This window comes from Melanerpes formicivorus, unplaced genomic scaffold (assembly GCF_026170545.1).
Source record: "Melanerpes formicivorus ecotype bairdi unplaced genomic scaffold, bMelFor1.0.p_v2 SCAF_46, whole genome shotgun sequence".
Lineage (NCBI taxonomy): Eukaryota > Metazoa > Chordata > Aves > Piciformes > Picidae > Melanerpes > Melanerpes formicivorus.
The window spans coordinates 3033426-3049229 of record NW_027142398.1 but is presented as its reverse complement, the minus strand read 5'-3'; the positions used below and the strand labels follow the sequence as shown (position 1 = coordinate 3049229).

At 57.6% G+C, this 15804-nt stretch overlaps 1 protein-coding gene across 7 annotated transcripts in view; it reads left to right on the top strand.

Moving 5' to 3' along the window:
• The window catches only part of SRGAP2 (SLIT-ROBO Rho GTPase activating protein 2), a 140828-nt gene that overhangs the window by 112220 nt on the left and 12804 nt on the right, over positions 1-15804 (top strand). For all 7 annotated transcript variants that reach the window (XM_068159639.1, XM_068159638.1, XM_068159637.1 and 4 more), the window contains 6 exons: positions 432-462; positions 2426-2486; positions 3151-3228; positions 6713-6847; positions 9504-9609; positions 10203-10427. In XM_068159639.1, coding sequence (XP_068015740.1) covers positions 432-462; positions 2426-2486; positions 3151-3228; positions 6713-6847; positions 9504-9609; positions 10203-10427 — 636 coding nt within the window. The remainder of the gene's footprint in view (positions 1-431; positions 463-2425; positions 2487-3150; positions 3229-6712; positions 6848-9503; positions 9610-10202; positions 10428-15804) is intronic.

Below are 15804 nucleotides of genomic sequence, written 5' to 3'. Positions count from 1 at the left end.
GGCAGCTGGGAGCCAGCACGGGAGGAGCCAGCAGGCTCCCATCTGCTTCCCCCCTCTGCAGGGCAGCTCTTCCAGCCAGCAGCTTCATGCCACTTAGAACCAAGTTCATCTTCAGCAAGGAGCCCTGCCTGACAGATTTCCAGCTGGCTGGAATGAAAGTGTCAGGGGGAATCCTCTGTCAGGGCAGGAGACTCCCTCGTGCCTGCTGCAGGTTTGCAGCCCGTTGAAGGCACTTCAAATCTCGCCGAAGCTCCCTCAAATTGAAAGAGACTGAGCTATCATGACTGAGTTGGCTGGCTGGCTCCTTCTCCCCCTCCAGAAGGTGCATGGTTTGGAATTCTGAGTGAGAAAGGTGCTGGTAGTGGAGGATTATCTTGACCTTTCTGTTTGCTTTTCCCTCCTGCACAACCGCTCGGCTCTGACCCCACCAGCGGCCGGCGCAGCTCCACCGTAAGGAAGCAGGTAATGAACATTCCCTTAACAAGGAAGCAGGGAGAGGGAGGAGAGGTGGGAAGCAGGCAAGGGCTTTATCCTCCCTCCTTCCCCTCCCTTAGATGAACCTTCTCATTTCCAAAGTGAAGCTGCCTGCCTCCTCTTGCAGTCCCATCACTGAACCACGACCCGCAGGCTCGGCTCGCTCGCCTTGCCGCAGCAGAGAAATCCTTTGCCTCTCTGTTTGGAAACCAGCAGCCTTGAGCTGTCTGGGCTCTGGTGGTGGTTTATGGCTTTCATGCTGTTATTTCTTTGTCCCCTTTTTGCCCCTCTCTTTTTTTTCCCTCCCCCACACTGGTGTCCCACTGTTCAAGCAGTAGCTGCTCGCGGGGTGCGCTCGCTCGGCATGAAGGCTTCGAGGGTGATGCTTTGTTTCTCTGGCTGGGGGTGGGGGTGAGGTCTGCCCTTTTTAGTACCTGTTTCTCTGAGACAGAGGGGGGCAAAACCCCCACAAACCACATCCCACTGCTGCTGTAAGGACAAAATGTGCTCTGGAATTCCATTTAAGAGGCTGTCTAGAGGGGCTGCTGGGTAGCTTTCGGGATCGCGGGGCCAGGGGAAATGAGAGGAGGGAGCAAGCTGTGGGTTTGGTGTGCAGAGCCTAACCTCCCTTCCTTCTCTGAGCTTAGTTTGGTCTTCACTTGTGCTCTGAAAATGATCCTGGCCTGTGCTGACCGTTGTGTGTGTGTGTGTGTGTGTTTGATGGCTGTTGGCACCAGCACGTTTGGAAGTGTCTCAGGTCCTGACTCGAGTCTCTGATTGGGAAAGCTGTAAAGCAAACAACTCTGCTCTCAGCCCCTGAACCCACAGCTCACAGTGACCTCCCTGCCATCCCTGGGGGGTTTTGGGGGTTGTTTTTTGTTTGATTGTGACCTAACAACTCCAACCCCAACTGCTCTGAGAGGTTGCAGTTCTGCTGGGGAGCAGAGTGCCTGCTTCGCTCTGAGTTCCTCCTGTCAGACTCAGCCCCAAGTCTTGAGGGGGGGTGGTGGTGATGGCGCTGCTGTAGGAATGATGAGTACTAAGCATGTCCTCGGGGGCTGGTGGAGTGGCAGGATGGCTTCTGAAGTGTTCTTAATTGGTTGGGGTGGTGCAGCATCTAGGAAGCTGGTTCTGACTGGCTGGGGCTAATTAGGAGAGGAATTATTGTCACTGTCTGATGGAGCTCTGTGACACTCCGATGAATAACATTCACCAGGAGGAGCCATGAAACCTAAACCAGAGAGGGGAAGGGTTGAACTGGTTTCTTTTTCCACATCTCTCCTTCTTTTGAGGGGGTTGAGCAGGGGGATTGTCATCTCTTGGAGCTGATGGAAATCTGCTGCTGCAGCAGCAGCATCCTCCCCAGCCAGCCTTGGGAGCTCAATTAGAGGCATTGCCACCCCAGCCCTGCTGCAGCAGAGGCTGTGCCTGAGCAGGAACGAGTTGCAATCACATCACCATTTTAATCACTGCCATCTGACCCTCAGCAAATTGCAGCACTTGTGTTTGCTGAGCTGCTCTTCCTCCCCCCCCCCAAAAAATGAGAGGAATAACTGCAGGCACTGCAGGAATTGTCTGCAAAGTCATCTGTGAGCCGGTTGAGCAGGGAGCAGGGAGGTGCAAAGGCTTCTCCCCCCTGCTGAAAACCTCCCTTAATGCTGTTTGAAGCTGGGAAGTGGCAATCTAGGAGACTGAGCTGTGTCTGGGTCATGGCCTGGCAAGGTTTTCTCCATGAGCAGGTAGCTTGGTGGCTCAGCTTAGTTAGTGGCTGGTGGGCACTGGGTGCCGATGGGCAATTTCCTGAACACATCTGGAAGTGCAGAGGGGGGAGAAGTGGCAGAGCAGAGGGGAAATTGGCTTGCCCTTCGGGGTGTGTCTTCCCTCTCCCTCCACCTTGCCCATCCCTCTGTCTTCTGACAGCTTGCTCTTGTTTCCATTTCTCCTTGCACAGGATTCCTCCCAAGCCATTCCCCTGGTCGTGGAGAGCTGCATACGGTTCATTAGCAGACACGGTGAGTGGCCAGAGGGGGGCAAGGCAGCTGGGGGAGGGGCTGGGGAGAAGCAGCTGAGGGCAGTGAGGTCCTGGAGTGTGGAGAAAAGGAGGCTGAGGAGAGGCAGAGAGACCTCATTGCTCTCTACAGCTCCCTGATAGGAGGCTGGAGCCAGGTGGGGCTTGGGCTCTGCTCCCAAGGAACAAGTGACAGGAGGAGAGGAGATGTCCTCAAGTTGCACCAGGGGAGGTTTAGGTTGGAGATTAGGAGGGGGAAAAAAGTCTTTCAATCAAGGGTAGCCAAGCCCTGGGACAGGCTGCCCAGGGAAGTGGTGGAGCCCTCATTCCTGGAGGGCTTTCAAAGCCATGGAGATGTGGTGCTGAGGGCCATGGGTTAGTGGTGACCTGGTGGTGCTGGGTTAGGGGTTGGACTTGGCTGCTCTCTTCCAACCAAAGCTGCTCTATGAGCAAAAGCAATCCTGTGGGGTTCCTGTCAAGTGATGTAGAAGCTGTGAGTGGCTCAGGACGTGGTGCTGGTGCAGGGGAATCCCAGAGAGGTGTTCAGGACCAGGCTGGATGCAGCCAAGCGCAGTTGAGAAGCACCTCTGCCCGTGGTGGGGAGGTTGGATTGATCTCTGAGGTCCCTCCCAGCTGAAACCATTCTGTGCTCTCTTCTTGCCCTCCAGGTTTGCAGCACGAGGGAATATTCAGAGTGTCTGGGTCACAAGTTGAAGTAAATGACATCAAAAATGCCTTTGAGAGAGGTAAGGAAGAGCCTTTCCAGGAGCCCAGGAGTCACTGCCAGATCTGGGCACTTGTTTCAGGGTTCTGACCTGGGCTGCTGGGACTGCAGCTGTGTTCTGTTCCTTGTGGGTTTGTGTCTGCTGTGGTGAGCCCAGCCCAAAGCAGCTCCCCAGTGCTCATTAACCTTGCCTGCTGCCTTGTTTGGCATTCTGCTTTATCTCCCAGAGCACAATAAACATCCTGACTTCAATCTTCTCTCGCCTCTGAGAGCTTATTGATTACTTGTAAGGCCTCAGGGCAGAGAGGATTTCATTATTGGCTGTAACTGCCTTCCCCTCCCTCACCCTTGGTGCCTGGGCTGGCTGCTAGGGGCTGAGGTGTGCTGCTTTCCACGTCCCTCAGGCACAGCTTGGCCACCTCTGTTCCAAATGGCAGCAAGGGAGGGAGTCAGTTTCGAGGCACTGTTAATTTGCCATGGCTTTTAATAGATGTGATTTCCTCAGTGAGGAGGAGCTGTGCCATGCAGAGGCCAAGAGCAGCTGGGAGCCTCCTGACTCATCAGCATCTTGCTGGGCTGCTCTCCCTGGCAGGGCAGGTTGGGAAGGGCTGGCACTCCAGGCAGCCCTTGCAGCACATCTTTTGTTCCATCCCTGCATTAACACAAAGGCTGAGGAGACCTGAAGGGAGACCTTGTCCCTCTGCAACCCCCTGAAAGGAGGCTGGATGAGGTGGGGGTGGGGGGGGATGTCACTCTTCTTCCCTAGAAACAAGAGGAAGTGGCCTCAGGATGCACCAGGGGAGGTTTAGGTTGGATATTAGAAGAAACTTCTTCACTGAGAGGGTTCTCAAAGGCTGGCACAGGCTGCCCAGGGAGGTGGTTGAATCCTCAGCCCTGGAGGTGTTTGACAGAGGCAGAGATGTGGTGCTGGGGGCTGTGGTTCAGCACCAGGCTTGGTAAGAGTTGCAGAGAATGGTTGGACTCAGTGACCTTAAAGGTCTTTCCCAGCCACAGGAATTCTGTGATGCTGAGCTTCTAATACTTCACTCTGGAAGAGCCCAGTCAGGGTGTTCCTCTGCTGGCCTCTGAGAGGGGTGAGCAGGAACTGGTTAGGCCTAGCAAGTTCATTTGGCTTTGGGGAAGAGGGAAGCTTGGTGAGCAGCCCCTGGAAGTGTGGCTCCCAAAGGCCTTCAGCTCCAACTACCTGCAGTTCAGCAGCTGAGGGGCACCTGCAGGAAGGCTGGGGAGGGACTGCTCAGGAGGGCCTGTGGGGACAGGATGAGAGCTCCTCAGCCAGGGCTGGGATGGACCCAAGGGTGCTGAGCACCCCCCAGCACACAGCCTGCCCAGGGAGGGGAGACCAGGGGCTGCAGCCAGCCTCTGCCTTCCTCTCTCAGCCTCAGAGGGAGGTGGAGCTGCTGGAGAGGGTTCAGAGGAGGACAGGAAGATGAGCAGAGGGCTGAAGCACCTCTGCTATGGGGACAGGCTGGGAGAGTTGGGTTTGTTCAGCCTGGAGAAGAGAAGGCTCCAGGGAGACCTTAGAGCTGCGTTTCAGTAGCTGAAGGGGACCTAGAGGAAGGCTGGGGAGGGACTGCTCAGAAGGGCTTGGGCTGATAGGACAAGAGGCAATGGGTTGAAACCAGAGCAGATTCAGGTTGGACATGAGGAGGAAGTTCTGCACAGTGAGAGTGGTGAAACCCTGGAACAGGTTGTCCAGGGAGGTGGTTGAGGCCTCAGCCCTGCAGGCAGCCAAGATCAGACTGGATGTGGCCCTGAGCAGCCTGCTGCAGTTGGAGCTGTCCCTGCTGCCTGCAGGGGGGGTGGACAAGATGACCTTAGAGGGTCCCTTCCAGCCCAGTGCCATCTGTGAGTGGGTAAATGCAGGGCCAAAAAGGTGATTTGGGGGTTTTCTGAGGGGTGGCTTTTGGTGCTTGTTTCTGTGCACCATGATCCAGGGAGCTGCCAAAGCAAACCAGAACCTCCCTGCAGTTTATTGCCTCATCCAGAGCCCTGGCTGGCTGTCAATACCAAAGCTGCTGCTGCAGTCTGGAGTGGCCCATTTGTTATCTCCTGTGTTCCTAGGAGCACAGGCAAGCCTTGGTGATTCCAGGCCCACAATGGCTATAGATGGCTGCAGCTGGAGGGCTGCCCCATCCTTAAATCTCATTACAGCTGCTCAGGAGCTTTCCCCTAGGGAGCAGCTCCTGCAGTGGGCATCCTTTGCTTTGGCACCCAGGACAGACTGTGGTGGATCTGCAGCAACAAATTCAGCTGTCCCAGGAACAATTCCCCCCCAGCCCCCTCCCCAGTTCAACCTCGGGTGTCTGTGTCCTGCTGAGCCAAGCTTAGCACTCTCAGTGGCCTCTCCCATCCCCACTGACTCTGCCTTGGCTCCAGTTGGCAGTTTGCATCCTGTGGTGGAGCTGGGAGGTTCACACCCCACCAAAATATCTGAGCTCAGAGCCTGAGGTGTTACTACTGCTGGAGGAGTGGGTGAGAGCCAGGCCCTCCCGTGGCAGACTGGGATGTGCTGGGTGGAAAGCTGTCCCACACCCCCTGGGAGGGCTGTCAGAGGCTTCCCTGCTCAGCTGGGGGGCAGGGGAGAGCTCCCTCTCCCCACTGGGGTGCAGAGGAGAACTCTCTGTCTCCCCACTGGGGTGCAGGGGAGAGCTCCCTCTCCCCACTGGGGTGCAGGGGAGAGCTCTCCCTCCCCACTGGAATGCAGAGGAGAACTCTCTGTCTCCTCACTGGGGTGCAGAGGAGAGCTCTCTCTCCCTCTCCCCACACAGGGGTGCAAAGGAGAGCTCTCCCTCTCCCCACACTGGGATGCAGAGGAGCTCTCCCTCTCCCCACTGGGGTGCAGAGGAGAGCTCTCTCTCCCTCTCCCCACACTGGGGTGCAGAGGAGATCTCCCTCTCCCTCTCCCCACTGGGGTGCAGAGGAGAGCTCCCTCTCCCCACGCTGGGATGCAGAGGAGAGCTCTCCCTCTCCCCACTGGGGTGCACAGGAGAGCTCTCTCTCTCCATTAGGGGTGCAGAGGAGAGCTCTCTCTCCCCCTCACACAGCTTGGGGTGCAGTTGGAGTGGGTGGGATCTGTGCTGCATGAAGGCACCCAGCACTAGAACAAGAGGACACGGTCTTAAGCTGTGCCAGGGGAGGTTTAGGCTGGAGGTGAGGATGAATTTCTTCCCAGCAAGAGATACTGGCCATGGGAATGTGCTGCCCAGGGAGGTGGTGGAGTCCCCATCCCTGGAGGTGCTCAGGAAGAGCCTGGATGAGGCTCTTGGTGCCATGGTTCAGTTGATCAGATGGTGCTGGGTGAGAGGTTGGACTTGGTGATCTCAAAGGTCTTTTCCAACCTGGTCTGGTCTATTCCATTCTATTCCTATTCCATTCTAATGGTTTTAGTCTCTCCAGCTGAGCTGCATCCTTCCAGGCTGATACTTTCTCCCTAGCACTCTGATCTTTGTGTTTTTTAACCCTTGCCTGCTTTTCTTGCCCCAAAGGAGAGGATCCCTTGGCTGGGGACCAGAATGACCACGACATGGACTCAATAGCAGGAGTTCTGAAGCTCTATTTCCGAGGGCTGGAGCACCCTCTCTTCCCTAAGGACATCTTCCATGAGCTGCTTGCCTGTGTCAGTAAGTACAGAAAGACCTGCAGAGAAGTGGGATCCATTGTCCCAGTCTCCCTCTTTGCTCTCCTCTCTTCTGCCTGTGGTTTTTTCTGTTGCCTGGCTCCAGCAGAAGCTTTGCTGTGGTTACCTTTGGGTTTGTGTTGTGCTGGCAGCCTGGGCAGTGCCAGGGGAGATTGTGGAGCAGATCAGCTTGGGGGCAATCCCTGCACACCTGAAGGATGGCCAAGGGCTCAGGCCCAGCCAGCATGGATTCAGGAAGGGCAGGTTCTGCCTCTCCATTCTGATCTCCTTCCATGCCCAGGGGACTGCCTGGGGGCTGTGGGGCAGGCTGTGGATGAGCTCTGCCTGGACTGCAGCAAGGCCTTTGACAACATCCCCCACAGCCAACCCCTGGCCAAGCTGTCAGCCCCTGGCTGGGGCAGCAGCTCTCTGAGCTGGGCTAGGAGCTGGCTGGAGTCTGAGCCCAGAGAGTGGTGGTGAATGGTGCCACAGCCAGCTGGCAGCCAGGCACCAGTGGTGCCCCCCAGGGAGCAGTGCTGGGCCCCAGCCTGTTCAGTATCTTCATTGATGATCTGGAGGAGGGGATTGAGTCCATCAGCAGTAAATGTGCAGATGACAGCAAGCTGGGGGCAGGAGTTGATCTGTTAGAGGGCAGAAGGGCTCTGCAGAGGGACCTGGCCAGGCTGGGCAGATGGGCAGAGGCCAACAGGATGGCATTCAACAAGTCCAAGTGCCAGGGGCTGCACTTTGGCCACAGCAACCCCAGGCAGAGCTACAGGCTGGGGTCAGAGTGGCTGAGAGCAGCCAGGCAGAGAGGGACTTGGGGGTGCTGGTTGACAGTAGGCTGAACATGAGGCAGCAGTGTGCCCAGGTGGCCAAGAAGGCCAAGGGCATCCTGGCCTGCATCAGGAGCAGTGTGGCCAGCAGGAGCAGGGAGGTCATTGTGCCCTGTGCTCAACACTGCTCAGGCCACACCTTGAGTCCTGTGTCCAGGTCTGGGCTCCTCACTTTAAGAAGGACATTGAGAGACTTGAAGGTGTCCAGAGAAGGGCAACGAGGCTGGGGAGGGGTCTGGAGCACAGCCCTGGGAGGAGAGGCTGAGGGAGCTGGGGTTGCTTAGCCTGCAGAAGAGGAGGCTCAGGGGAGACCTTCTTGCTCTCTCCAACTCCCTGCAGGGAGGTTGTAGCCAGGTGGGGGTTGGTCTCTTCTCCCAGGAACCCAGCACCAGAACAGGAGGACACAGTCTGAAGCTGTGCCAGGGGAGGTTTAGGCTGGAGGTGAGGAGGAAGTTCTTCCCAGAGAGAGTTGTTAGCCCTTGGGATGTGCTGCCCAGGGAGGTGGTGGAGTCCCCATCCCTGGAGGTGTTGAAGAGGGGATTGGATGTGGCACTTGGAGCCCTGGTTTGGTTGTCAGGAGGTGCTGGGTGCCAGCTTGGACTTGATGCTCTCTGAGGCCTTTTCCAACCTTGGTGGTTGTGTGATTCTGACAGCACTCTTCTGCTGCTGGAACGGAACTTCTTCCTTTTGTCTGAATGAACAGGGAGGTGGAAAGGAGCAGAGAGAGAGAAAGGAAGGGATGGAAGTGCCCAGATTTTGAGGGCTGTGTCATGGAGGTTCCTGAGCTGCTGCTTTGTGACAGGCTTGCTTCGAAACCACAGCAACCCAAACCCCTCCGCTGCTGAAGAGCAATCTCCCAGCCCTCTCATCAATCAGAGAGTGTCAGAAGTGCCCTCTCAGGAGCAGAGATCATCCTCTGGGCTCCCCCTAGACTGCTTACACAGTGCCTGTGTTGTCTGCTGCTCTGCTCTCCCCTTGTCTTCAGCTGGCAGAGTGGCTGTCAGGTACCTTTTAGCTTCAGGACCATCTATTGCCTCTTGCTCATGGCTATCAATCATCAGGGCCCTCACAGTCCAGCTGTTGATGTTGCTGCTGGTGTCTAAAGGTGCTTCTGCTAAGCAGAGGGCTGCCTGTGGGTGTTTTGTGTGTGCCCAACCACGTTTCAGATGGCCAAGTCCCTCAGAGTGGGGGAGAATGATTCTGTTGTCCCCAGAGGGAAGTGGCTTCGGCGGTGGCAGCCTTTGAAGCGGAGCAGGAGAGAGCTGCTGCTGAAATGCCTGCTGCTTTTCTTCTCCTGATGAATGCATTTTGCAGAGCTGAATTCACATTGTCCTGAAAGGGAAAGGGGGGAAAAAAACCACCCAAAGCAAATCTGCTTCCCAATCAGATCTCCCTTCTGAGCTGATCTCTGCTGCCCACTTGGTTCCCAGCCGGCTGCTGCTGCGCGCAGAGCTCTTTGCCTCCCCCTGCAGCTCTGCTCCTTCTCCTCGGGGGGCTGTGCTTCAATCCCCCACCTTTCCAGCTCAGCTCCAGTCAGCTCTTGTGCCAGAAGCCTTCAAGCAGGTGACATCCCCTGCTCCCACGCTGGGAAGAGGCCTGCAGTGCAGTCTCACACCTTCAGGGACCTCTGAAGCAAAGGCTTCGCCAGAGGGCTCCGCAGCCTTCGCTGGGCAGCGCCCGGGGGGGATTGGGCAGACCCTTCCTTCCTCCCTCCTGCTGCTGCTCCTCTGGTTGCCCTCCTGAGTGCTTGGCAGAGGACCCCTCAGGGGGTGGGGGTGGTGGGTGTGGTGCTGGGGTGACTCTGGTGCTCTGCCTTCCTTCCAGCCATGGACAACTTGCAAGAGCGAGCTCTGCACGTCCGCAAAGTGCTGCTGAACCTGCCGAAGACCACTCTGATTGTCATGAGATACCTCTTTGCTTTCCTCAACCAGTGAGTACCCTGCAGAGCCCCAGGGCCCTGCTGCAGCACCTGGGCTGAGCCTGAGGGGTGGCAGAGCCAGCCTTGCCGTTGCTGCAAGGCAGTGAGCTCTGTACATGCAGGCCCCCAGCTGCCCTGTGCCTGCCCGTCAGGTATGAGCAGCCTGGGGAGGAGAAGACTCCAGGGGGACCTCAGAGCTACCTTCCAATGCCTGCAGGGATCCTCCAGGAGCCTCTTCCTGAGGGTGTGTAGGCACAGGGCAAGGGGGAATGGTTTGAAGCTGAGGGAGTGCAGGTTTAGACTGGATGATAGGAAGCAGTTCTTCAGTAGGAGGGTGGTGAGGCTCTGGAATTGGTTGTGGCTGCTCCCTCCCTGGAGGTGTTCAAGGCCAGGCTGGATGAGGCCTTGAGCAGCTGAGCCTAGCTGAGAGCTGTCCCTGCCCAGGGGGAGGTTGGAGGAGATGATCTCTGGAGTCCCTTCCAACCTGAGCCATTCCATGGAGGCCTAAAGCAAACCTTCCCAGCTGAGCTCTGTGTTCTCCAGCAGGTGATGATGAGGAGGAGGTCTTCTGCTCATAACTCTCCTCCCCCCCTGTGTCTTTGCAGTTTGTCTCAGTTCAGTGAAGAGAACATGATGGATCCCTACAACTTAGCCATCTGCTTCGGGCCAACACTGATGTCTGTGCCTGAGGGGCACGACCAAGTCTCTTGCCAGGCTCACGTCAATGAACTGATCAAAACCATCATCATCCAACATGAGAACATCTTCCCAGGCCCAAGGGAGCTGGAGGGGCCAGTCTATAGCAGAGGTGGAAGCACTGAGGACTACTGGTATGATGGGTGGCACCAAGGAGAAGATGGGCAGCAAGGCTGGGGAGGGGTCTGGGGCACAGCCTTGGGAGGAGAGGCTGGAGGAGAAGTCCCTCAAAACAACTCCTTATAGTACCTGCAACACCCCCAAATCCTGGCATCAGGATTTCACCCACACATGAGCCCCAGGAGAGCTTCGCAGGGTGGCTGGGGAAAGCCAAGAGTCCCAGCAAGGTTTGTTTTGCTCCAGATAAGCACAGCAGGGAACACAGAGAAGGGCAATGAGGCTGGGGAGGGGTCTGGAGCACAGCCCTGTGAGGAGAGGCTGAGGGAGCTGGGGTTGCTTAGCCTGGAGAAGAGGAGGCTCAGGGGAGACCTCCTTGCTCTCTCCAACTCCCTGCAGGGAGGTTGTAGCCAGGTGGGGGTTGGGCTCTTCTCCCAGGCAAGCAGCAGCAGAACAAGAGGACACAGTCTCAAGCTGTGCCAGGGGAAGTTTAGGCTGGAGGTGAGGAAGAAATTCTTCCCAGCAAGAGAGATTGGCCCTTGGGATGTGTTGCCCAGGGAGGTGGTGGAGTCCCCATCCCTGGAGGTGTTTAGGAAGAGCCTGGCTGAGGCTCTTGGAGCCATGGTGTAGTTGATCAGATGGTGTTGGGGGACAGGTTGGACTTGATGATCTCTGAGGCCTTCTGTATTCTGAATGGCTGGACAGCTATTTCTGATCCTGCCTTCTGCATCTGAGCCTCTGGCCCAGTCTTCCCAAAGTGTGTCTCATGGAAGGGAAGATGCCTCTGGGGTCTGTGGAGAGCCAGGAGCTGGTAGAAAGTAGCTATCCAATGGCAAACCCAGCTCACTTACCTTGAAGGGCAAGGCTGGGGAGGGATTTTCTTCAGCCTTGTGCTGTGGTGGCTGCCAAAATCCTTTGCTTGGCTTCTTTTCCCTTTTCTTTTGCAGTCTTTTCCCTCTTCTTTTGGCTTTTTCTTGTGTTTTCTGTCCCTGCTTGTGCTTCAGGCACAGGGCTCAGAGGCAGCTGAGCCTGGAAAGCTGTGGCATGGTTTAATGTTCAGGGCAGCAGAGCTTGTGGGGGGCAGGGAGGGAGGAATGCACAATCCCCCTTTGCAGCCAGCAGAAAGCTCCAGAGGCCAAGCTGCCTGCTCAGTCTGAAAGGCACATCTGGAAACAATTCAGGCAGAGCAGCTCCTGTCAGCTGGGCTGGAAGGTCTGGGGGGGAGGGGGCTGGAAGGTCTGGGGGGGAAGGGGCTGGAAGGTTTGGAGGGGAGGGGGCTGGAAGGTTTGGGGAGGAGGGGGCTGGAAGGTCTGGGGGGGAGGGGGCTGGAAGGTTTGGGGGGGAGGGGGCTGGAAGGTTTGGGGAGGAGGGGGCTGGAAGGTCTGGGGGGGGAGGGGGCTGGAAGGTCTGGGGGGGGAGGGGGCTGGAAGGTTTGGAGAGGAGGGGGCTGGAAGGTTTGGGGAGGAGGGGGCTGGAAGGTCTGGGGGGGAGGGGGCTGGAAGGTTTGGGTGGGGGGAGTGGGGGGAAGGAAAGGAGGTGTTTGCTTTTCCTACTGGCCAGGCTGATCTCTCCCCCTGAAAAGGAGGAATGTTAAATGGTGTCCTGCTTTCCCCATCCACCACCACCACCCCCCACACACACACTGCTCCTTCCCTTCCTCCAGGGTCCCAGGAATGCAAGGGGTTGTGTTCAGCTCCTCAGCTGCACAGGTTTCCTGCAGTGGAGTCACTCTGGTGGCAGAGCTGCCTTGCCCCCCTGGCTCTGTGGCTGTGTGCTGAGCAGTGGCTGCTGCATGCTGGCTGCACAGGGCTTGCCACAGCCTCCTCTGGAGCCTCTCAGCCTTCCCTCTGATGTCTTTAGCTGATGTTGGACAGCAGGGGATGGGGGGAGAAGCAAAATAATTGCAGCATCTCTGATGTCCTGAAGGAAGCACTGACAGGAGAGGGCTGCTTTGATTAACCCTGAGAGGAGATGCTTGTCCCTTCAGGTGAAGGGAAGGAAGCTGTGCAGCCTGCACCCAGTGTGGGTGACACTTCCCAAGGGCATGAAGGGGGCAGAGTGTCCTGGAAGGTGTCAGCAATGCTCTGAAGGCTCTGGGGTTGTTTTTTCATTGCCCTTCCTGACCAGCCTGACCTCAGACCTCCTTAGGCAGAGGCTGGTAGAAGCCAGCAAGGGAGGCTGCTTCAGAAAGGCAGGGAGAAGCATTTGGTTCCTGTTCCAGCCTCCTCACAGCACTGCTGGGGCAGCAGGAGTTAATTAGGTGCTTGGTTAAATGGTTCATTAGTTAAGTTAGGACTGCAGGGCTCCAGCAGGGCACAACCTGGCACCCAGGAGGCTCCATCTGAACAGGAGGAGAAACTTCTGTGGTGTGAGGGTGCTGGAGCCCTGGAGCAGCCTTCCCAGAGAGTCTCCTTCCCTGGAGAGCTTCCAACCCCCCCTGGGCATTGTGCTGCTGGGCAGGCTGCTGTGGCTGCCCTGCTGGAGCAGGGGGGTTGGACTGGATGGTGTCCAGGGGTCCCTTCCAGCCCCTGCCATGCTGGGATGCTGTGGTCTGAGTCTGCCCAAAGGCAGCATGAGGAGAGTGCTGGAGTCCTGCACACTGGCACTTGGGACCATCAGAACTGCAGGGAACAAGACAGCCCCTGGGTGCTCCCCATACAGCCCCTGGGTGCTCCCCCCTGGCCCTGCCAGCCCCTGGGTGCTCCCCTTTGGCCCTGCCTGCCCCTGGGTGCTCCCCCTTGGCCCTACCTGCCCCTGGGTGCTCCCCCCTGGCCCTGCAGCCCCTGGGTGCTCCCCATACAGCCCCTGGGTGCTCCCCTTTGGCCCTGCCAGCCCCTGGGTGCTCCCCATACAGCCCCTGGGTGCTCCCCTTTGGCCCTGCCTGCCCCTGGGTGCTCCCCATACAGCCCCTGGGTGCTCCCCCTTGGTCCTGCCAGCCCCTGGGTGCTCCCCCTTGGTCCTGCCAGCCCCTGGGTGCTCCCCCTTGGCCCTGCCTGCCCCTGGGTGCTCCCCCTTGCCCTGCCTGCCCCTGGGTGCTCCCCCTTGCCCTGCCAGCCCCTGGGTGCTCCCCATACAGCCCCTGGGTGCTCCCCCTTGGCCCTGCATACCCCTGGATGCTCCCCCTTGGCCCTGCCTGCCCCTGGGTGCTCCCCCTTGCCCTGCCAGCCCCTGGGTGCTCCCCATACAGCCCCTGGGTGTTCCCCCTGGCCCTGCAGCCCCTGGGTGATTCCTGTTGCTTGTACTTTCATAGCCCTCAGGGTGAAGCCCAGCAGCCTGACTCTTCCCTCTGCAGCTTCCTGGAGCTCAGATGTCCAAGAGGCTGAATCTCCAGCACTGAGAAGGGGTTGGGGTTGTTTTGGTGGGCAGTGGTGCTGGAGGCATGGGCAGGGGGAGCCCTGTGGGCAGGGTTGGGAGCCCTGTGGGCAGGGTTGGGAGCCCTGTGGGCAGGGTTGGGAGCCCAGGCTCTGGCTGGCTGCGCCATGACTTCACCGTCTGCCTGAAACCTTAGCCCTCGCTGCTGGGTCCCCCCTGGGACCCCCTCCTTGGCTTCAGATCCTGCTGGGGAGTTTATTAAGGAGCAGAAAGGCTTTGGGAAAGGTTGGCTGCTGAGGTGTGGTGACTCAGAGGATGGTGGGGGCAGCTCCATGTCACGTGGGTGAGGCATGATGAGAGACCAGGATGCATCCAAGCTTTCTCCTCCTCCCCTTCGCCTTCCTTTCTTTTCCTTCCCTTCTCTGCCCTGTGAAAGACGTGGATTGCCAAAGGGAGAGGACCTGACCTCCATGGCCACTGATTTTAAGCATTGCAAGGCCAGAATGGGGATGGAGTTGTGTGAGGAGAGTCAAATATTCCCTTTTAATGACTTGTAGCAGCTCTGGAAGCCAGGAGGCTCCATCTGAACAGGAGGAGAAGCTTCTTTGCTGGGAGGCTGCTGGAGCAGGCTGCCCAGAGAGGCTGTGGAGTCTCCTCTGCAGAGATTCCACTCCCCCCATGCCACTGTGATCCTGGGCAAGCTGCTAAAGGGAGAGGACCTGACCTCCATGGCCACTGATTTTAAGCATTGCAAGGGCAGAATGGGGATGGAATTGTGTGAGGAGAGTCAAATATTCCCTTTTAATGACTTGTAGCAGCTCTGGAAGCCAGGAGGCTCCATCTGAACAGGAGGAGAAGCTTCTTTGCTGGGAGGGTGCTGGAGCAGGCTGCCCAGAGAGGTTGTGGAGTCTCCTTCTCTGGAGAGCTTCCAACCCCCCCATGCCACTGTGATCCTGGGGCAAGCTGCTGAAGGGAGAGGACCTGACCTCCCCCACCACTGATTTTAAGCATTGGGATGGAATTGTGTGAAGAGAATTAAAAATGCCCTTGAAGGAGTTACAGCCTCCCTGGGGGGAGCTGCCTGGGGGAAGCAGAGGAGCCTCTCCCAGCCTCCTCTCTGCTGCTGTCCTGAGGGAGCTGCTCCTGCAGCTGCTTTGCTTGTCACTTGTTGCCTATTGATCCTGGTAAAGCCTTTGCTGTGTGCCAGCCCTGGGGTGCTTTGGGTGCTGTGCAAATCGAGCCTGCAGAGAATTGATCTGGCTGTGGGAGTCCTTCAGTGAAATGAGTGGGAGAGTTTGGGGCTGGGATGAAAGGGAAGGATGGAGATGACAAAGCCAGGCCTGGAGATAGGAATGGGGGACTGATTTCCCCCAGGAAGTGGCAGCTATCTCATCAGCCATCTAATGAGCTAATTAGAGCAGCAGAGGCTAGAGCTGAGGGAATCCTTTGGGCATGGCAGAGAGGAGCTCAACCCAACATGCCCCTGCTGGCTGACTCTCAGCCCCTCCAGAGGGTGGAAGATCTGCAAGCTGGACTCTGCTGCTAGCACACAGCAAGGTTAACAAAGATGTTTGGTTTGCTTGATCAAATGAGAGCTGAGCTGGAGGGTTAGAGCCAGGGGCTTCAGGATGTGCAAGTGCAGCCATCAGGTGTCTGCCCCAGTGGCACCTAGAGACTGGCTTCTGGTAGGGATTGCTCCTGCTGATCCAGGCTGAGGAAGGGCCTGGAGCATCTCTCTGAGGGGGGAAGGCTGAGAGACCTGGGGGTGTTGAGCCTGGGGAGGAGCAGCCCCAGAGGGGATCTGGAGGGTGGGTGCCAAGGGGAAGGGGCCAGGCTCATTGCAGTGGTGTCCTCTGACAGGACAAGGGGCAGTGGGTGCAGAGTGGAGCCCAGGAGGTTCCATCTGAACAGGAGGAGAAACCTCTTAGCTGTGAGGCTGCTGGAGCCCAGAGAGGTGGTGGAGTCTCCTTCTCTGGAGACTTTCAAGATCCAGCTGGATCCATTCCTGTGTGACCTGCCCTGGGTGATCTGCTGTAGCAGGGGGGTTGGATGGATGATGTCTGGAGGTCCCTTCCAACCCCT